At 51.1% G+C, this 22164-nt stretch overlaps 1 protein-coding gene across 1 annotated transcript in view; it reads right to left on the minus strand.

The window, feature by feature from the left end:
• Window positions 1–12952: 12952 nt before the first annotated feature.
• LOC148325163 (cadherin-6-like) overlaps window positions 12953–22164 on the minus strand; it is a 28527-nt gene continuing 19315 nt past the window's right edge. The window contains exons 9-12 of the mRNA XM_088310528.1: window positions 22009–22130; window positions 20973–21090; window positions 15513–15764; window positions 12953–13872 (exon numbers count right to left, since the gene is read on the minus strand). Coding sequence (XP_088166654.1) covers window positions 13325–13872; window positions 15513–15764; window positions 20973–21090; window positions 22009–22130 — 1040 coding nt within the window. The 3' untranslated portion in view covers window positions 12953–13324. The remainder of the gene's footprint in view (window positions 13873–15512; window positions 15765–20972; window positions 21091–22008; window positions 22131–22164) is intronic.

The raw sequence follows: 22164 nt of genomic DNA on the forward strand, positions 1-22164 counted from the left end.
TAAATCAAAATCTGATGTGGCGTTTCAAAATAAAACACCAAAGAAATCTCAGAATTTTACAGTTACACCGATTACAAAAAACATAAAAAATTAAGTTTTCGTTATCCCGCAACCAGACTACTACTGGTGGAACACACTAGGCCACCCCAGGAATCTAACCAAGGTACTTTCAGCAAAATCTGATGTGGCACACTTATCATTGAATCCTATTTTCATTCAGATGCCCAAAATATAGCTTGACGCCAGCCTTGCTTGTCTTTTACTCTGAGCAAACTGAGTATATGAGTGGCTCGGCAGTTGTCCATCAGAGAGGCTCTGGACCAGATTATGAATCAAGATGAAGAAGGCATTAAAGTTCAACCAGAAATATTTATGTCTCGGAAGCCTTCATGTTATCCTTTTTTATTTCCTCACATTGATTCTGATACAAGGAAGGAAAATTAATTTGTATAGTATATTTCAGACACAAGTTGCTCTCCAAAAGGAATGAAAAGCAACAACAGACTAAAAAGCAAACGATGGCAATTTAAACTTAACAAAAATTCCAAGTCTCAAATTCAAACAAAGATTAAAACAACGACTATTGAATGATGTAGTGTATTTTTATATCCACTATTATGAACATTTTAATAATTCTCTAAAATAACAATGAGGGAATTGGAGACTAAAGAAGTGACCAGTCTTTGTGTTGAAATTCCAATGTAAATGAGATACTGTCCAGGAGGACAGAAGGCTTGACCAGTGTCTAGGTCTGGAGGACTCGAGTTGATAGTAGCAGTCAGGATGGCACCAGAAGGCCACTTCAAAGAGCAACCACATCTGCTCTCACCGTAGGGGGCTTCGGGGGCAAAATCGAAGACTAGAACAATGAGAATGCATATGCAACAAGGTAAAATTATTTATTCATGTCTTGTGTGGCCATTCCTTATAAGAAGGGAAGGCCGGAGAGAGGGGACACCTTTTCCTTTTTTTTTTTGGGGAGACTTATTTTGACGTCAGCATGTGACGGCAATAAAATCACTTTCTAACCAAAATGGCTGTGTTAGATAAGTTTTTTCCATCACCAATTCTGCCATGCTCGGCGACCAAAATATACCACATTTTTGGCGTCACAAACAGGATTCTTGCTCCATTGAGGGCCTCTGGGTGCTGGGGCACAGGCATTCAACAGCTGGCCGGCTAAACTTAAGGTGAGCTGCTTTTACTCACAATGGGTGTTGTGCGCCCGTGTCCGAGCGGTCGGGGCTTTTGGGGTAGTTAATGAGAGCTTGTGCGTGTGGTTCTGCTGGCTGATTGGTCATGGAAAATGTCCCTGTGTTAGTATTATTGTTTAAACATGAGGCCTCTATAATGATTAAGACATGAAAATATGTAAAAGTAACCGCACTATGAAAGAACCTTAAAAAAAAAAAATTGATGATGAAGTAAATAGGGACTTGTGCGGGAGAAATGTATAGAAGATAAAGAAAAGGTCTAGTGGTTAATGAGATGAGAAACAAGTTTAAAGCTCTGAAACTGCTATTGAGAAGTTAAGAAGCTAGCTATAGACAACATAGTCGTGAATAAGCTCAGTTTGAGCACAAACCCTGGCCAGGGTGTAAATTTTAGCAGGAAAATTATGAGCTGAAAGTAGAAATAATGAAGAGAAGCGCGCTACCATGTATCGTATTGGGCACTCCGTGGCATGGAACACAGTAAGGATTGAGGCGTACCGTTGTGTGGAAGGCCTGGGGCTGAGCTGACGGTTTCGCTGGTACGTAGCAATAGTAATGCATCAAGTCTGGGCCGGTTCGACTCCGCTGTTCAGATACGTACCCTGTGATTATTCGTGTTCTGGTCAAGGCCACGCAAAATCAAAAGCCTGGCTGCGGTCCACCCGTATTGGCACAGGATGCACACAGTGGTTTGTGAAGAGACGAGATGAAAGTATGTGAACATTAGGCCTAATTAGGGGGGTTAATAATGGTATACCAGTATATACATGATAAATTATATGTGCACACTATAGAAGTGTTTGGAATTCCGCAGAAAAAATGATAAAGATATACAAGCGCTTTGGAAAATAATAGAGACATACTTATAATAACATTAATGATAAGGTGATAATATTAACATAAGGATGAGGAAAGTAGTGATAATAATATAATAATAATAATGACTTAATATAGGAAGATCTAAAACCCACACACATCCGTGTGCTGCCCGTGAAAGTGTGCACATCTGGCCGCTGTCTATACGCCCTATAAAGGGTTGCACACATATGAAATTGTTAGAAATAGCCGCCAAAACAAGAATTATCATAAGCCAAAATAAAATTGTTTGGTTATTTGTTTGTGTCTGTTCTTTTCGTGAACGTTATCTTCTATGGTGTGGGCCCATGTGTCTGTGTCTGTCTACGTCTGTTTGTGTGTCAAAATGTGGGGAAAGAGTGATAAAAATGGTTAGAGGTTCGCATAAGGAAGGTTCTATCAAATTTGGGCCTTTAAAAACAAAAACAAAAAAATTAAGAGTGTCAAACCTGAGGTGCAGGGGCAGATTTTGGTTCGCTTACTGAGAGAATCACGGTCCTCAGAAGAAAATTGGAAAAATACTAAAGGATGAGTCCCTCTTATCCCACGAATCATGTGGCAAATCAGCATTTTCTTGGGCAATTAAAAATAAACTCCATAGACTCCATCATTACTAAAAAAGGATATATCAAGGAAGCGCTGCATAATGACGAGGCGGTGCTGGAATTAGTTTTTATGTCCTCTGTTGGAGTGCACAAGTAAGGTCCCTTTGATCTCAGAACCAATGTGAAATGGAGCCCAGATACGCCACTGAAGATAGCCAGAGCGTTGTTAGTTAGAGCAAAACAATGATATTGGAAGGTGTCTTTCATTGTGTCAGGTTTAAATGCCCTAACGCTTCGTGGGAGAGCTGTTACCAAAGGTGTCTGAGGCCAGAAGGAATCAAGCAAGGTTGTTATCTTTTTCCGGCCATGGCAGGGAGAGAGGTGGACAGAGAGCAAGCAGCTGACCTGCACGCAACTCGGCTCTGTGAACTCTCTGGCCTTCCCGCCCCACCGCCTCCGCTTTTATTCGAGCTTGAAGCAGACTCATAACGAAACAGAAACTAGCTCATCATGGCTTACAACGAAAGCAAGGAAACAGAAACTTAAGTCATAACAAAAGTTAAATTAGATAACAGAAACTTAACTCGAAAGCAAAAATGTAGGTGTGTGTGCGTGTGCAATCATTAATACAATTAGTGTATAAAAACATGATTGGAAATACGCAAACTGATTACATAAGGTTAATTGAGATGGTCTTCATTTTATCTTACACATTGTTACAGATTTGATCAAAGAGGAAAGAATATGAGGTAAAATAAGGATACAGCAGAACCAGGATAATGGGAGTAAATTCAGGGTCATAGGGGATCAATGACCAGCAATAAATGAAGGCCCATTTATGAATGATAGGAGTGTACTGGTTTGTTTTCCTTAATTGAAATGAACTTTTAAAGAACAACGAGAACCCAAATAGGGGGGAGGTGATTAATCCACTGATACAGATTAGTGATGGCACAATTTTACATACTTGACCCAACAAACCATAACAGTAGTATAATTAATATGCGCAGGTAACATGTATCAGTTCGATGAACATTTTTGGGATGATCGTATATTTGTGACTTCTTCAGAAATAAAGAAGAGGGAGTTATGAGATCTTAACAGTTGAATAAAGCTTTTGAAAGAGGGCTTGAGAAACCCTTTCAGGAGCATAGGTGTTCCCTGATTTTGTAGATTTCATTAATACCTAAATAGTTTCAAGAGGTTTGGACAGGGTTGCAGCACTTTGGAGAATTTAAATTGATGAAGATTACAGTTCCGATACTAATATGTTGATGGTCACAAATGGGCGGAAAGAAAAATACATAAATAAATAAATGAATAAGTGTTTGTTGAAGAGTGGCTTGTGATGACATTTGAGGGTTGAGGAAGTGCCAATTGAACAAATGAATGAAAATGAAGAATTGGGGACTGTTTTGAGGATGAGTGGATGAAAATGAATGTTTAATGAACGAATTCAGTGAAAACTATTGGTGACAGACCTTTAAAACAATCCAAAAAGAATATGGGGAAGTTGAGCAAGTTACTTGCTGTGTCAGAGGATTTAATTGGTCAGGGGTAGAATAATGTTCGATAAATATGGCCAGAACAATGCAGCAGGGTGGAAATACAATAGTATACAACATGGGATTACATAAATTGGAAAATATAGTTTCAAGCAGGCTAGCCATGACAAATGACTTTTAACAAAGTAGGAGTTACGAAAAATTGTATCCAAGTGTCCCAGCACAAAGAAGCAGACCCATGCCTTCACCTCCTGTTCCCAACAACAAGAGGTGTCTTGTGAACAAGGGATTGTAAAAGGGGGGATGAAAGCCTCCCCCCATCGAGTTATGTTAATGAGGGCCGGGAAGAAGAAGCAGAGAACAAATAGCCTTAACAGGAAATTTAGAATATGTAATGAAAGTTGAACTGTCTTGTATTCAGTCTGCAAGAGGCGGAACTGTTGGATTTTTCAATCTAACTATCCCAATTCTCATAAGAGGACATAATTTAACAATTCATATTGGGTAATTGTGAGTTACATCATGGAAGAGTAGCAGTCATATGGAAATAGAATGAAAAATATACATTTGGCGACAATTAACAGAGGGACTTAATGCAGCAGAGCTCTAAATAACATAGAAATAGAAATTGGTCAATTATAAGTAACCAGATTTGATTAGATGATTAGGCGATACTGTTGCGGTTCGGAGAACCGTGAGTTGGGAAAATAGGACCCAAGAGCGACCGGGGTGATGTGAACAGGGTTTATTGAATGAGGAGGCAAGGGAGCAGCACGATCGGGAACCGGGACTGAGGAGCGGCGGGGGGGGGTGGAGCGACACGGCGGGTCGGGCGCGGCTGCGGGAGCGAGGATCGGCTGGCAGGCGGCGAGGCGGCGAGCGCTGGAAGTGGGAGGCGGGCTGGCGGAGAAGCAGCGGGAGCGGCGCGGCAGAGGCAGGTGAGCGGCGTGGCGGGGGGAGCGCAGGCGAGGTGAACGCTGGTCAGGAACGCGGAGATGGGCACGGGAAGCTCGAGTTCGGACGGGCACAGGACGGCTGGAGGGGGGACAAGAAGACACGGAAGTCAGACAGGCGCGAGCATCGACACGATCAGGCGAGCATGCAGCGTGCAGGGACATGAGCCAATACCACGTAAGGTAGCGGGATAATCCGGCGTCTGGCTCCTGGCGAGGCTGGGTTTTATGCCGGTGGTGATTGCCGCTGATGAGCAGCAGGTGCGCAGGAGCCGACGCCTACTCAAGCCGGAGGCGTGCCTGGCTGGAAACTGCCGGGGACCTGAAAACAATAACACTCGCCAGGCCCCCCAAACCCGAACCACCACAGTACCCCCCCCTCAACGGACGCCTCCTGGCGTCATACCCGGCTTGTCCGGGTGTAAGGCGTAGAACTCCCTGATCGGGGAATCGTTCAGGAAGAGCTTGCGAGGGATCCACGAGCGCTCCTCTGGGCCATAACCTTCCTAGTCTACCAGATACTGGAACCCTCTACCCCGGCGCCGCACGTCCAACACTTTGGACACAGTGAATGCCGGGTGATCGTCGATCATCAGGGGGGGTGGAGGGGAGACGGTCGGAGGGCTCAGAGGGCTGGAGGAAACAGGCTTGAGAAGGGAGACGTGAAAAGTGGGATGAATCTTTAGGGAGTCGGGGAGCTTGAGCCTGACGGAGCATGGGTTAATTATTTTAGTGATTGGGAAGGGGCCGATGAACCGGGGAGACAGCTTACGTGAATCAGTCTGCAGTGGAAGGTCGCGGGACGAGAGCCAAACCATTTGGCCGGGCCTGTAGTCTGGGGCCGGGGACCGATGGCGGTCGGCCAAGCGCTTGTTCCTCTGCGCCGTACGAGTGAGAGAGGCTTTCACCTCGGCCCAGACTCCTCTGACCCGACGGAGATGCTCCTCGATGGAGGGGACAGCCACGGCGTGCTCCTGGTCACCGAACAGAGGGGGTTGATAACCGAAACAGGCCATGAAGGGTGTAATACCTGTAGCGGCGCAGGAGAGGGAGTTATGGGCGTACTCGATCCAGGGCAGGACCTCGCTCCATGACACCGGGTTACGGGCCACCACGCACCGCAGTGCCGCTTCCAGGTCTTTGTTGGCCCGCTCGGTCTGCCCGTTGGTCTGCGGGTGGTAGCCGGAGGAGAGACTGGCCGTGGCTCCCACCGCCTTGCAAAACTCTCTCCGGACTTGTGATGAGAACTGGGGGCCTCGGTCGGAGACAATGTCCACCGGAATTCCATGGAGTCGGAAGACGTGCTGTGTGAGGAGTTTGGCCGTCTCCAAGGCGGTGGGCAATTTGGAAAGGGGAATGTAGTGCACACCCTTGGAGAAACGGTCGATGATGGTTAAGATGACGGTGTGCCCGTTGGAGGGGGGAAGACCGGTGACAAAATCCAGGGCGATGTGGGACCATGGACAACTCGGGATGGGCAGGGGACGGAGGAGACCGGCCGGGACCGAGTGAGAGGCCTTACCTCGCGCACAGACTGAGCAAGCCAACACAAATTTGCGGGTGTCCTTTGCCATGCTGGGCCACCAGAAATGCTGTTGGAGGAAACGGAGGGTGCGAGTAACGCCCGGATGGCAGGTGAGCGAGGACGAGTGCCCCCACTGGAGAACCTGAGACCGCGCGGCGTCGGGTACGTACAGGCGGTCGGAGGGGTCTGGCCGAGGGTCAGGTTGCTTCTGCTGGGCCTCTCTTACGATCTGCTCGATTTCCCAGCCGGCCGCTCCCAGGAGGCAGGAGGAGGGCAGGATGGGTTCAGGTGTGTCTGGACTGGCGGGAGGCGAAAACAAGCGGGAGAGGGCATCAGCCTTACCGTTGTTGGAGCCGGGTCGAAAGGAGAGGGTGAAATTGAAGCGGCTCAGAAAGAGGTTCCAGCGAGCCTGGCGAGGATTCAACCTCTTGGCGGACTGCAGGTAGGCCAGGTTCTTGTGATCTGTCCACACCAGGAAAGGGATCGTGGTACCCTCAAGCCAATGTCGCCACTCTTGGAGGGCCCACACCACCGCCAGCAGTTCACGATTTCCGACGTCATAGTTCCTCTCAGCCGGGGACAGGCGTCTGGAAAAAAAAGCACAGGGGTGAACCTTCTGGGATACGGGATCCCGTTGGGAGAGAACGGCTCCTGCTCCGGTGTCGGAAGCATCCACCTCGATGATGAACTGTTGCGAGGGGTCGGGGTGTTTGAGCACCGGGGCACTGGTGAAGGCCTCCTTGAGATGGGAAAAGGCGTGGGACGCCGCCGGAGTCCACTGGAAAGGGGTGGACGTGGAGGTGAGCGCGGTGAGAGGACTGGCCACTTTGCTGTAGTTACGGATGAAGCGGCGGTAAAAATTGGCAAACCCCAGGAAGCGCTGTAGCTCCTTGCAGGTTGCGGGCGTGGGCCACTCCACCACGGCCTGGATCTTGGCGGGGTCTGGCTGGAGTTGCCCCTGGGCGATGATGTAGCCCAGGAAGTGCACCGAAGGAACATGGAACTCGCACTTCTCGGGTTTGACGAACAGGGGGTTCTCAAGGAGGCGCTGGAGTACTAAACGGACGTGTCGGCGGTGATCTGGAAGAGAGCGGGAGAAGATGAGGATGTCATCCAGGTAAATAAATACAAAGCGATTCAGCATGTCACGGAAAATGTCTGTCATCAGGGCTTGGAAGACTGCTGGTGCGTTGGTGAGACCGAAAGGCATAACGAGGTACTCAAAGTGACCCAGGGGAGTGTTGAACGCCGTCTTCCACTCATCGCCCTCTCGGATTCGTACCAGGTGGTAGGCATTTCGGAGGTCCAGCTTGGAGAAAATCTGGGCTTTGCATAGGGGCTCGAAGGAGGGGTCAATGAGGGGAAGCGAGGATTTATTCTTAATGGTTATTTGATTTAGGGGCTTGAAGTCGATGCAAGGACGAAGCGAGGAGTCCTTCTTCTTCACAAAGAAGAAACCAGCTCCCAGGGGGGATGAGGAGGGCCGAATGAGCCCGGCGGCCAGCGAGTCGCGGATGTAAGTCTCCATAGCCTCCTTTTCCGGCCTGGAGATATTATACAGGCGGCTGTTGGGAAGAGGAGCCCCAGGGAGAAGGTCGATGGCGCAGTCGTAGGGCCGATGGGGAGGAAGAGTGCGGGCGAGATCCTTGCTGAATACCTGGGCGAGGTCGTGGTACTCGGAGGGCACGGAGGACACGTCGGGAGGAGTAGGAGCGGGAGAAGGAGACGAAGGAGCCGGGTCCGCGGAGTGCAGACACTGTGAGTGGCAGAATTCGCTCCATCCTGTGATGGAACATCTCCTCCAGTCAATAGCCGGGTTGTGGGTCTGGAGCCATGGGAACCCCAGCACCAAGGGAACCTGGGGTGAGTTGATGATGAATAGCTGGTTGGACTCCCGGTGGTTGTCTGAAACGATGAGGGTCAGGGGGGTGGTCTGCTGGGAAACCTGGGCGATAAGATGACCATCCAGCGCCACTACTCGCAGGGGGGAAGCGAGGGGTTCCATGGAGACTCCTAGTTGGCGCGCCAGGGCTAGGTCCAAGAAATTCCCATCGGCTCCCGAGTCGATCAGTGCAGTAACAGGGAGTGACTGGTGTTGCCACAGAACACGTGCGGAGACCGACATCCGAGATGAAGAGCCAGTGGCTGACGCAAGAAGGCTCGGCGTTGGGCTCTCAGTCAACGACGAGCCTGATCTTTTGGCTTGGCGGGGCAGGTGGCTAGGAAGTGTCCGGAGTTGCCGCAGTAGAGGCACAGTTGCTGGGCAAGGCGTCGCTGACGCTCCTGGGCGTCCAGAAGAGTCCTTCCCAATTGCATGGGTTCCTCCGGAACGGCGGGGAGCTGGACCGGACCGGGAGGGCTGGCCTCGGCGAGGGGTGTGGCAGGACGAGCGACTGGCCTGGTCGGTCGCCGTGACCGGTCGGCCTGCCGGTCCCGTAAACGGTTGTCGACCTTGATGGCTAAGACGATTAACTCCTCGAGGGTTGAGGTTTCATCGCGGACGGCCAGTTCGTCCTTGAGGCAGTCGGTCAACCCGTTAAGGAAGACCTCGCGGAGAGCGGGCTCGTTCCACCCGCTCTCGTGAGCCAGGATGCAAAACTCAATTGAAAACTCGGCTGCCGAACGGGAGCCTGCCGGAGAGCGAGCAGCCTCCGGGACGCTTCGCATCCTTTGAAGGGGTGATCGAACACGCGTTGCAGCTCCCGCCAAAATTCAGGGTAGGAAGACATCGCCGGTGACAAAGCTTCCCACAATGCCGTAGCCCATTTTGCGGCGCGGCCGCGGAGCAGGTTGACCATGTAGGCGATCTTAGCCCGGTCGGAGGAATAACTGAGGGGTTGCAGGTCGAAAACCAGCGAGGTGCTAAGGAGAAATTGGCTGCAAGAGCCTAAATCCCCGGAGTAGGGCTCTGGTGTGGGGACATGAGGTTCCCTGCTGCCCGGGAGTGACGTCGCGGGAGCAGGGGGAACCGGGGAAGAGCCACCGGGGGGGTCGGAGAAGGAAACGAGCGAGCCCACCTGGTTGGAGAGGTGCGTGAGTTGGCGGTGGAATGCCTGGAAGGAGCCCGTGAACTCCTGTAACATCCTCTCATGGCGCCCTAGCTGGCTTCCTTGGAGGGCGAGAGCCTCCTTGAGGGGATCCGGGGTCGCTGGGTCCATTGTAATGGCCGGATTATTCTGTTGCGGTTCGGAGAACCGTGAGTTGGGAAAATAGGACCCAAGAGCGACCGGGGTGATGTGAACAGGGTTTATTGAATGAGGAGGCAAGGGAGCAGCACGATCGGGAACCGGGACTGGGGAGCGGGGGGGTGGAGCGACGCGGCGGGTCGGGCGCGGCTGCGGGAGCGAGGATCGGCTGGCAGGCGGCGAGCGCTGGAAGTGGGAGGCGGGCTGGCGGAGAAGCAGCGGGAGCGGCGCGGGAGAGGCAGGTGAGCGGCGTGGCGGGGGGAGCACAGGCGAGGTGAACGCTGGTCAGGAACGCGGAGATGGGCACGGGAAGCTCGAGTTCGGACGGGCACAGGACGGCTGGAGGGGGGACAAGAAGACACGGAAGTCAGACAGGCGCGAGCATCGACACGATCAGGCGAGCATGCAGCGTGCAGGGACATGAGCCAATACCACGTAAGGTAACGGGATAATCCGGCGTCTGGCTCCTGGCGAGGCTGGGTTTTATGCCGGTGGTGATTGCCGCTAATGAACAGCAGGTGCGCAGGAGCCGACGCCTACTCAAGCCGGAGGCGTGCCTGGCTGGAAACTGCCGGGGACCTGAAAACAATAACACTCGCCAGGCCCCCCAAACCCGAACCACCACAGATACATTTCTATCAATACTTTCTGGGTTGATACCAGCATGGGAAAAGAAAAAAGCAAAACAAAACAATCTTTGTTAAAGGGGGGACCTTGAAAAAGGTTTCCATAGTTAGCTAGACAGATTAATTCCTGGGAAAAAAAGCATTAGTTGATTGATTATGAACGAACAATTGAACGAACAGTGAATTTGAATGAACACAAACTTTTGTTTGATTTGTTTTGTTTTTTCAGAGTGAGTACTCAGCTGTTGCTGAAGGAGCGGACGCTGTGTTGGTTATATGACTTGTGTAAATTTTGCAGATTGTGGATCACCCTCTGGGAGAATGATATGCTGGATTTGTTAATTTTTAACCCTAACCCTTTATTTTTCATGGTTGATTGATTTTGTTGATGATAAAGTTCAGACTTATTTACAGGATGGGCGCTGCCGATTCCAGTTCCGAGATTATGTGATGTTTGATTTGTATGATGTGGTTTGTTGTCATAAATGGTTGTTTGTTTATTGATGTGAATTGTGTTAGAGCCGTTTTCATGTCAAGCAGGTTGCGGGAGCAGCTACAGGATGGGAAATAATTTTGTTAGTGTGAGTTGTTTTCAGTTGTGTTTCAGCATTCGAGTGAGTGTCCATTACAGAAGGAGAGACGTCTGGTCGATGAATTACGTCCGGTTCGTCACGGTTAGGATGGTCTGGAATTGCTGCTTTGTCTGTTTTTATTGTAATTTATGTTGACACATGTGGGGCATGTGTTAAAGGGGGAAGATAGATGCAATATTTTGTTCTCATTGTTGTTTTTTGCATGTAAAGATGTTTAAGTGTTAACAGGACATGTCAACAATGATCATGCAGAGGTGAAAGAGTTGAAGATTGGGCCCAGCAGGAAGAATGCAAGCAGGGCGCTGGGGTCTCACCTCCATCTTCTGTGGGACCAGGAAGGCAGGCAGCCCCACACAGAAGATAAGGAGTTATAGTTATAAACCAGTGCCAGTCCCTCCTTTGTAGAAATAATTGCCCCTTCTAAAACCCATGTGTCATTATGTGATTGCATTATTATTCAGTGTCATCAGTTTTATCAGAACAGCTCATGCGTGTGTGTCTTTGTGTGCATTGAAAGATGCAGCATAAAAATATATTTAAAATTCTGGATAATAACTAAAGCAAATTTATAATGATAAAAAAGATAATTGGCTACCGAATCATTGGGGTGAAATTAATCTTCATTGCAAGAAGGGGTGATTTAAATAGAGAAATCTAAGATCATAAAAGGATGAATGTGTGTGATGTTTATGCATGTCACATTAGGCCTTTATTGCCATTTTAGATGTTTATGGCCATTGTACTTTGTGTCATTTTGTTAACTTGTGTTTGTTATGCTTGTGACAGTGTTCCAGTTTCGAAGTGAAGCCAGGGAGTAATTTGGCTTTATTAGACATAGTTTTTCCCAGTTAAAAGTTAACCTTATGTAAGATGCCTTGAGCATCATTTAGGGTCTAGTGAAATAGGTTTTCAAAAGAGACTGGCGTAAATGGTTGGAATGAGATTTTTGAATACGTGCTGATGTCATTTTTGCTTTATCTTGAAAAAGTGTCAAGGCAATCTGGGTTTGCCTCAAAGGGGGGATTATGTAGTGTATTTTCACAAGGTCTAAAAAAATACAACTCATTTTATGGCCATGACGAGAATGTTGCTTTTAGGAATACCTAGTCTTGTGTTGGATCTCCCTAATACATAAGTTACCGTCTTGAGAGGCATCGGGCCTCAACATTTTTTACGACGGGTCAGGGATTCCGACAGGGGTCCTCGACTTCCCAAGGTACTTGCATGCAGTAAGGGAGTTTGGCGCAGAGGAGTAGCATATGGGAGGGGGTCCGTACCTGGTACCCATAGGAGGCTGTTGAAAAGGCCAGTTTAAGGGCAAGCAGGATAAGAATGCATATGCAATAACGGAGAATTGGATATTCATGTCTTTTGTTTGCCTTCCCTATAAGAAGGGAAGGCCGGAGAGAGGGGGGACCTTTCCCTTTTTCTTTTTGGGGAAACTTCTTTGGACATCAGCATGTGATGAGAATAAAATCTCTTTCTAACCAAAATGGCAGTGTCAGAAAAGTTTTTTCCATCACCAATTCTGCCATGCTCGGCGACCCATCCGGAGGGAAGCTGAGCCAGACCCACACATCAACAACAAAATATACCACAACACTCTTACAGTAATCCAGTCATCTGAAGACCATTGGTTACAGTTTTCTAAATGTAAATCTTTTTTTAAACCTTGATGTAAAATAATCTTTAGGTGATAGGTGTCACGATCCGTGTCTGTCATGCCATGTGGTTTTGTTTTGACAGCTGTGAGGGCGTTCCCTCTTTGTATAACCCATTTTCCCGTGTCCGCGCTTGAAGAGTCCTGCTCAATCCACCAGCACTGCTGGTGGATCATAACAATAGGAGGCTGACAGGTATTTTGAGAACTTTTTCTTATTGTGGTTCCTGAATGTTCATCCAATATTAGACAGAGACAGGACAACATAAGTTGAGCACTAACATTTAATTGTTCTTATGTGGCCTCAAAATCTAGTACAGTACGACATTTTTTATCTATCAGCACAGCAACAAGCTCTGTAGAATCCTGAAACAATCCTGATAATTGGAGTAGGGAGCGCTCTAAAACGGTAAAATATGGCTGACCAAGAACTAGAATTCCCTACCCCTGCATATGGTGCAGAGACCTCTGTCCCAACAACCAAAATATTTGTACAACCTCAGGTGTGCACTTTAACAGAATGGATTTACATTTGTCAAGCATCACATGGAAAAGTAAACGTGTACAAACCATACGTATGTTTGCTTAAAAATCAGATTGCGTGGCCAGAAAGAAATATAAGATTGACGTTAGTAGTAAGAGGATCTTATTGTAGAAATGTTGTTAGTAAGACGTAATATCCTCACTCGAATACATATCGGCTAACTTCTTGAATCTGGGACCCCAATCACTTAGGTCGGAGTCATCCTGTTCAGCTTCCGACGATACAGAACCCAATGAACTCAATGACTCGGCCAGTGAACCTGCACCCTCATAGGCATAGGTGGCTAGTGAATCATAGGGTGGTGTCGTAGGATTATAGTCATTCTCTCGAACTCTTTCATTGATGAATTTGCATATGCTCTGATTGTCATGTGATACCAAGCTGACCGGTGGCAATGCTGAATAGAAGGCTTCAGGGGCATGTTGACAGGACATTGGGTAGCCCAGCATGTCTGTGGGGATGATGTCGCGTCTTTGTAGCGCAGATTCCTCCATAGCAGCTGTGGCTTCTTGGCGATACAGTGCTCCAATGTCAAAGGCCTGAGTGTCGTCTTCGCCTCCACCCTCTTCATTGTAGCACACTACGTTGTCACGGATATATCCCTCAGAGACAATCAAAGTCTCCTTTTCTCTTTGTCGTGTAATTTTAATGTACAGAACTATTATCACTGAAAGAAATTATGCAGAGATCAACAGTCACATCCACATTCTCAAATTGGCTTGTATCATTAACGGTGATGGAATTAACACTGTTATATAGAAAAAGTGTTACTGACGTGACGTACTTTGAGGTTCATGACTGGTGAGGCTCTTCAGGAGTTGGATATAAAAATATGAACCCTAAATAGATGATATGTACTTGTTTTCAAACATTTTATTACGTTTCAATCAATTCCACAACAATGTCTTAGAAAACAAAACCAAATAATATAATACCACGTCATTCACTGCTGTTGTAGTTTTTTTCCTTGGATGCGCTTTTTTTTTTAAATGAAAAATCATTCGGTCTTACCTTTACATTTAACTGATTTGAAGGGTCCCATTATAGAATTACCCATGTGGCATGCATAATAACTGACATTTTTAACAAACCAAATCGTGTTAGAAAATTGGTGAATAATGGGCGATCCATTGGAGCCAAACTGTGGCGGACCGGGTTTGGGAGGAGGGCCGGGCGGTTCTGATTGCTTGCAGGTTCGCGACCTTCCCAGCCAGGTACTCCTCCGGAGAAAGTGGGCGTCGGCTCCTGCGCACCTGCGGCTCGTCAGCAGCAATCAAGGGCTGCATAAGATCCAGCCACGCCAGGAGCCCGACGCCGGATTATCTCGTCAACTCATGTGGTACTGGCCCATGTCCCGTCATGCTGCTCGCTCGTCTGATCCTGTGTCCCCTCGTGCCTGTCTGACCTCCGTGCTCTCGTGTTTCCCTTCCAGCCGTCCCGAGCTTGTCCGGACCCGAGCTTCCCGCACCCGCTCCCGAGTTCCTGACCGGCGATCGTCCCGCCAACGCTCTCCGCCACCCGCCGCGCCCCGGCCTCTTCTGCGCCGCGCCCGCCGCGCCTCCGCCAGCCCGCCAGCGTCTCCCGGCGCTCACCGCTCGACCGCCTGCCCGACCAACCACGCTCCCGCAGCCGCGCTCTTGGCTCGACCCGTCGCGCCTCCTCAACCCTTAATAAACCCTGATTCCACCATCTCAGTCGCTCTTGGGTCCTCTTTCCCTCACACTCGGTTCGGTGAACCGCGACACAAACAGCAGTCGCCTCAATACTCGAGAATGGAGATTAACGGAGGACTCCCAGTTAAAAATGGTGGCAAGGTCTGCACATCCTCAACCAGTCAGGCCCATGAAGGAAGGGAAAAATAAAAGCTGTCCAGAGTTCCCACAGACTCCTGTTTTTTTAAATAGAATAGCTCGAGACGGGTTCAGTCAAGATGAGTGGCTGGTATGGGAGGAGGAAAAGATAATTGTCCAATTACCTGTGTCAGCAGTGAGCCTTTTGCATATATTCAAAGGTTGTAAAAACTTTAATGATGAACCACCCTTAATGATGAATAGTAAAAAGGAAAAAAAAGGATGTCGCTTTAAGGATCATGCTCAGTTGATTTGGGTGAAAATATTTTCACTGATCTAATGAATTAAGTATTGCGTAGCATAATTTAGCAGTAATGCAAACTATGCTATAATGATTGAAAAATAATACAATTGACAACACGTTACTGGAAAAAAAAGCACTTATTAGTAACACAGTTATATATAACACTGTTACTCCATCACTGCATTTGAGACACTTAATTTTTCTTGCACTTACATACTAATATGATGATACACAGCAGGATAGCGATGAATGCTCTGGTGCTTATCCCTGGAGAGCTTATCTGAGCATTAGAGTGACACTGCTTCATGTTGCCTTCCAAATCACAATTGCAGACCCACACAGTTAAAGTTTCTGTGCTGCTCTGCATTGGGTAATCACTGTCAGTGATCACTACGGGGACCAGGTGGATGTTCTGCTGAAGACGACTGTAGCTGGCCCTTCGTGTCAAAATGCTGGCAGTGTTATCTGAGTTTGGAAAATACAGTTAGATCGTCTGTGTGCATCACCTACGCTGTTCAAAATGGGTCACAAATTTGACATGCAAAATCATAATGCTCCTGTTTGTGACAGTCAATCTGGGTGTACATAGTGATATCTTTGTCATGACCCGTGTCGGTCATGTCAATGTTTTTGTTATTGTTTTCTTCCCTCCTTCCTGCCATGTGCTTCTGTTATTGTTTTGTCAGCTGTGTTAGCGTTTCCCCTCAGCACTCGTCATCACCAGCCACGCACCTGTTCCCCGTTAGACTCGCACACCTGACTCCCATCTGCGCCCCTAATCACTGGACTATTTGAACACCTCATCCCGACAGCTCAGCGTCGGAACATTGCTCCATTGGGACTGTCACGACCGCTCCCTGATCTCGTTCACGCTCATGTTCTCGCTTCGCTCCCGCTCTTGCTCCCGCTCTTGTCCCTAGTTTTTGTCACTGTCTTCGTTCCTCGGTTTTTGTTCTGTTTAGTCACGTTTAGTTCGACTTTGTTATTTTGCACCCTGCCACGTTTGTTTGTCCTAGTACCTTGTTTGCCTTTTGGTTTTGTTTTTGTAAATAAATTCCCTTTAAGTTACCCTTATCCCTGCTTCCTCGCATTTTGGGTCCACCCCCCTCCTCGCCGACCGGCGACCCTGACAGAATGTTCCGACCACGAAACGTCATGGACACCGCCGCACGGACCACCCCCAACAACCCGCCGATCAGCTCAGCGCCACGTCTGCCACGCTCCCCGTTTCTCCAGACTACGTCATCGACGGTTCCCCGGTCAATCCACCCCCTCTGATCATCGACCCAGATTACGAGGACGAGTTCGTAAAGACCGCCTCCCTTTTGGACTCCCGCCGCGCTGAGCTGGGAGCACGACTGGCCCAGATAGCGGAGCAGGTGGCCTCGATAGCGGAGAAGGGCGCCGCCGAGGCACCACCCCGGGAGGCTATCATGGAGCTGACAGCTCAGATGGCGGAGCTGGAGGTCAAGATGGTGGAGAGCATGAGGCTGGCACAGCTGGCCGACCGAAAGATGGCTGAAAGGGGTCACGCCTCCACGTCGTCTGCCGCAACCCACATCGTCTCCACGCCAGCTGCAGCAACCCACGTCGCCTCCACGTCAGCAGCAGCACCCCACGTCGCCTCCACGTCAGCTGCAGCAACCCATGCAGCCTCCACGTCAGCTGCACCGACCGTGCAGCCTCCGGTGCCTGCCCCTCATCAGCCTGCCGACCAACCCCTTCGTGTGAGTTCCGCCAAGCCAGTTCCCCATTCTTCTTCGTCTCGTGTTAACATCTTTAATTACGACACCATTTTGTCCCCCCATGTTTTTGTTAATTCAGATTTAGATGATGACCCCTATTTTCATTTGTCTGATTCCGAGTTTGACCCAGATTTTGATTTTTCTCAAGAGTTTTCTTCTCCCAGTCAGTTTTTGTCACGGTTTTCTTTTGAGTCCACCCCTGAATCCCACCCATCAGACCTTTACTTGGGCACCCGGTTGGCCATCTATCCCGGACCTCCGCGGGGTGGTCAACGACGGCGCCCAAGTAAAGGGTCTGCCACCTCTCGTAATAACACCCACTTTTTACACCCTGAGTCACGTTTTTCCGATTCACTTAGTTCACCCCGTCCGTCTGTTTCTGTACCTCGTCCACAGTCGGTTTCTGCACCACCTTCCGTTCGACCCACGTTTTGTAGCGCACGTTCACCAGCCCCTGTAGTCCCGGTACCTCGTTCACCATCGGTTTCAGCACCTGCTCACGTTCCCCTGGCACCCCCTAGCTCGCGTTCACCAGCCCCTGTAACCGTGGTCCCTCGTGTTCCCCATTCCCCTGATTCCCTATGGCGGCAGGCTGATAGGGATCAGGGCCCCCGGTTCGGCTGTGCCCGGACCGACTGCTGCATCCGGCCCTCTGTCGCCCCCTCGCCAGCTGCTGAGTCCCATCCGGACTCCCTGCCAGCTGCTGAGCCCCGTCCGGGCTCACCGTCAGCTGCTGAACCCCGTCTCGGCTCCCCGCCAGCTGCTGAGCCCTGTTCCGGCTCCTCCCCAGCTGCTGAGCCCCGTTCCGGCTCCCCGCCAGCTGCTGAGCCCTGTCCCGGCTCCCCGCCAGCTGTTGAGTCCCGTCCCGACTCCCTGCCAACTGCTGAGTCTCGTCCCGGCTCCCCGCCAGCTGCTGAGCCCCGTCCCGGCTCCCCGCCAGCTGCTGAGCCCTGTTCCGGCTCCTCCCCAGCTGTTGAGTCCCGTCCCGGCTCCCCGCCAGCGGATGAGTCCCGTTCCGGCTCCTCGCCAGCTGATAAGCCCCGTCCCGGTTCCCCCCGAGCTGCTGGGGCCCGTTCTAGCCTCCCGAGAGCTGCTGACCCCCGTTCCGCCGCCTCGCCAGCGCTTCAAGTCCCTGTTCCGGCGGAGCACGTCCTGCTTCCGCCACCAGTCCCTGTTCCGGCGGAGCACGTTCTGCGTCCGCCACAAGTCCCGGTTCTGGCGGAGCACGTCCTGCGTCCGCCACAAATCCCTGTTCTGGCGGAGCACGTTCTGCGTCCGCCACAAGTCCCTGTTCCGGCGGAGCACGTCCTGCGTCCGCCACAAGTCCCTGTTCCGGCGGAGCACGCCCTGCGTCCGCCACAAGTCCCTGTTCCGGCGGAGCACGCCCTGCGTCCGCCACAAGTCCCTGTTCCGGCGGAGCACGCCCTGCGTCCGCCACAAGTCCCTGTTCCGGCGGAGCACGCCCTGCGTCCGCCACAAGTCCCTGTTCCGGCGGAGCACGCCCTGCGTCCGCCACAAGTCCCTGTTCCGGCGGAGCACGTCCTGCGTCCGCCACAAGTCCCTGTTCCGGCGGAGCACGCCCTGCGTCCGCCACAAGTCCCTGTTCCGGCGGAGCACGCCCTGTGTCCGCCACCAGTCCCTGTTCCGGCGGAGCACGCCCTGCGTCCGCCACAAGTCCCTGTTCCGGCGGAGCACGCCACGTGTCCGCCACAAGTCCCTGTTCCGGTGGAGCACGTTCTGCGTCCGCCACCAGTCCCTGTCCCCGCTGCGCCCGGCCCGCCGCCGCTCCCAGTCCCGGCCTCTGGTGCGCCCGGCCCCCGGCCGCCCCAAATCCCTGCCTTGGCGGCGCCAGACGATCCGCCGCCACCCCACTTCCCTGTCCCGGCGGCGCCCGAGGACACGCCATCGCTTCCCGTCGCTGCCTCGGCGGTGCTCGACGATCCGCCGTCGCCCCAAGCTCCTGCACCGGGGGTGGAGGACGACACGCCGCCGCCTCTCGCCTCTGCCCCGGCGGTGCCAGATGAACCACCGCCACTTCTCGCCTCCGGGTCGGCGGCGTCCGACGACCCACTACCGCTCCAGATTCCTGCCTCGGCGGTGGACGATGACCAGCCGCCGCCTGCCGCCCTTGCCTCGGCGGCATCCGACGAACCGCCACCACTCCACGTTCCTGTCTCGGCGGGGCTTGACAACCAGCCGCCGCTCCACTTTCCTGTCTCAGCAGGGTTCGAGGACCAGCCGCCATGCCACGTTCCTGTCTCGGCGGGGTTCGATGACCTGCCGCCGCTCCACGTTCCTGTCCCGGCGGGGTTCGAGGACCAGCCGCCGCACCACGTTCCTGTCTCGGCGGGGTGCGAGGACCAGCCGCCGCTCCACGTTCCTGTCACGGCGGGGCTCGACGACCAGCCGCCGCTCCCCGTTCCTGTCTCGGCGGGGTTCGACGACCAGCCGCCGCTCCACGTTCCTGTCTCGGCGGGGTTCGACGACCAGCCGCCGCTCCACGTTCCTGTCTCGGCGGGGTTCGACGACCAGCCGCCGCTCTACGTTCCTGTCTCGGCGGGATTCGCCGACCAGCTGCCGCCCCAAGGGCCTGCCTCGACGGCGGTCGACGACCCTCCGCCGCGTCTCGTCCCTGCTCCGGCGGCGACCGGCGTTCCACCGTGCCTCATCTCCGTCTCGGCGGCATCCGACGTCCCGCCATCGCTCCAAGTTCCTGCCTCTGCTGCGCCCGCCTCAACGCCGGTCCAAGCTCCGTCCTCTGCGGCACCCAGCGCCCCGCCGCCGCCCCTCGTCTCAGCCCCATCAGCGGACTCCATGTGGCGTTCGGGTCGTCCCGGACGTCCGCCTGAATGGCCCCATCGAGACGCACTGGTCTGGCCCCCCGGCCGGCCGCCTGAATGGCCACATCTGGACTCGCTGGTCTGGCCCCCTGGTCGGCCGCCTGAAAGGCCACAGCTGGACTCGCTGGTCTGGCCCCCCGGTCGGCCGCCTGAAAGACCACCACAGGACTCGCTGGTCTGGCCTCCCGGACGCCCGCCTGACCAGTCTTTTGATTGCGGGTCGTGGTCCCGCCTCCCGGCCCCCTTCCGCCCACCCCCGTTTTTGGACAATGTTTTTTTTCGTTTGTTTTGGGACGTCTGGGATCCGTCCCTTGGGGGGGGGTACTGTCATGACCCGTCTCGGTCATGTCAATGTTTTTGTTATTGTTTTCTTCCCTCCTTCCTGCCATGTGCTTCTGTTATTGTTTTGTCAGCTGTGTTAGCGTTTCCCCTCAGCACTCGTCATCACCAGCCACGCACCTGTTCCCCGTTAGACTCGCACACCTGACTCCCATCTGCGCCCCTAATCACTGGACTATTTGAACACCTCATCCCGACAGCTCAGCGTCGGAACATTGCTCCATTGGGACTGTCACGACCGCTCCCTGATCTCGTTCACGCTCATGTTCTCGCTTCGCTCCCGCTCTTGCTCCCGCTCTTGTCCCTAGTTTTTGTCACTGTCTTCGTTCCTCGGTTTTTGTTCTGTTTAGTCACGTTTAGTTCGACTTTGTTATTTTGCACCCTGCCACGTTTGTTTGTCCTAGTACCTTGTTTGCCTTTTGGTTTTGTTTTTGTAAATAAATTCCCTTTAAGTTACCCTTATCCCTGCTTCCTCGCATTTTGGGTCCACCCCCCTCCTCGCCGACCGGCGACCCTGACAATCTTTACCCCACGAATTGATTACTTTCCGAATAATGTTTTTGTTGAAAACATTCTCAGCAAAACACAATGTCATAAATAAACCATGATGAATTGGGCACAGACAATGGAAGGAAAGAATCACAAATCTATAGGGTAATGTCACAACTGGCAAATTGTCTAGACTGCTCAGCCTCATGATAAACAAGGTTTTGGAAGCGTGTGTGTGTAAACATGCAACAAAAAAATACCTCCATTATCTTGTAAAGAGAAATTACTGTAGTTGGTTTCATCTGGTGCATGACTGAAGAAAAGCTTGTACCCCATCGATGGATCATCTGCATCAACAGCACTGATTATTTGAATGCGCTGTTGGAGACACCAACAAATACTTATCAAAATTGATTATTGAAGAGTAATTCATTCTAACTCATTGAAGAGTAATCTGACTTCTTCGTCGATCCCCTGATTGATCAAGTAATTGTCCATCCACCCATTGATACCGTAGGTGGACAAGTCTCTTACAGAAATCATTGCATAGCAGTGCTTACCTCAAACGGTTGTGCATCATTAAAAGAAATGGGGGAATGATCAATTTTCTTCCGTCCAACTTCATTTGTTTTTTTTCTATTGGCGCACAAATAAGCAATGTCGTATTTTCATTAGTTTATTTTGATCCATCCGCTTGTCCTCACACGGGTCGCGGTGGGTGCTGGAGCCTATCCCAGCTATCTTCCGGTAGTCGGCGGGGAACACCCTGAACGGGTTGCCAGCCAATCGAGGGCACACAAACACCTCACTGTGCTCACACTCATACCTAGGGGCAATTTAGAGTGTCCAATCAACCTGCCATACATGTTTTTTGAATGTGGGAGGAAACCCACGCAGGCGCGGTGAGAACATGCAAACTTCACACAGGGCGGCAGGAGGAGGAATTGAACCCACAACCTCTGTATTGTGAGGCCATCGTGCTAACCAGTCACCCACCGTGCCGCCCAGTTTATTTTCAATAAGACGGAATTTATTCCAATACTTCTTTAGTCAGACAAACTTCAGTGACCATTTTTCTTTTTTTAATGTCTGTTTGAATGTGTGTTTTAGTGCTTTTTCGCTGTCTCTCTTTGTCTTTCACTCAAAGCAAAAGTCATAATTATTCAATCCCAGACAGATCCATTTTGCCCAACTAACACCGCTTACAGTAAATAGACTGGATCATTGTTGTTTTCAGAAAATATTCAGGATCACCAAATTACACGTTATGTTCTTGCAGTTAAAATGTAAAATTACCTGACCGATCGTGGTCTTCTCACAGACAAAGCTTTCATATAATGTGGCAAAGGTTGGAGCATTGTCATTCACATCCAGTGTATTGATGTACACTGAAACAGGGCTCCACTGCTGATGGTTATCTGAAATGTACACATGATAAAGCTTCATGCAGGG

This window comes from Idiotropiscis lumnitzeri, chromosome 12, assembly GCF_059441095.1.
Source record: "Idiotropiscis lumnitzeri isolate Australia: NSW breed Sydney's pygmy pipehorse chromosome 12, RoL_Ilum_1.0, whole genome shotgun sequence".
NCBI classification, from domain to species: Eukaryota; Metazoa; Chordata; class Actinopteri; order Syngnathiformes; family Syngnathidae; genus Idiotropiscis; species Idiotropiscis lumnitzeri.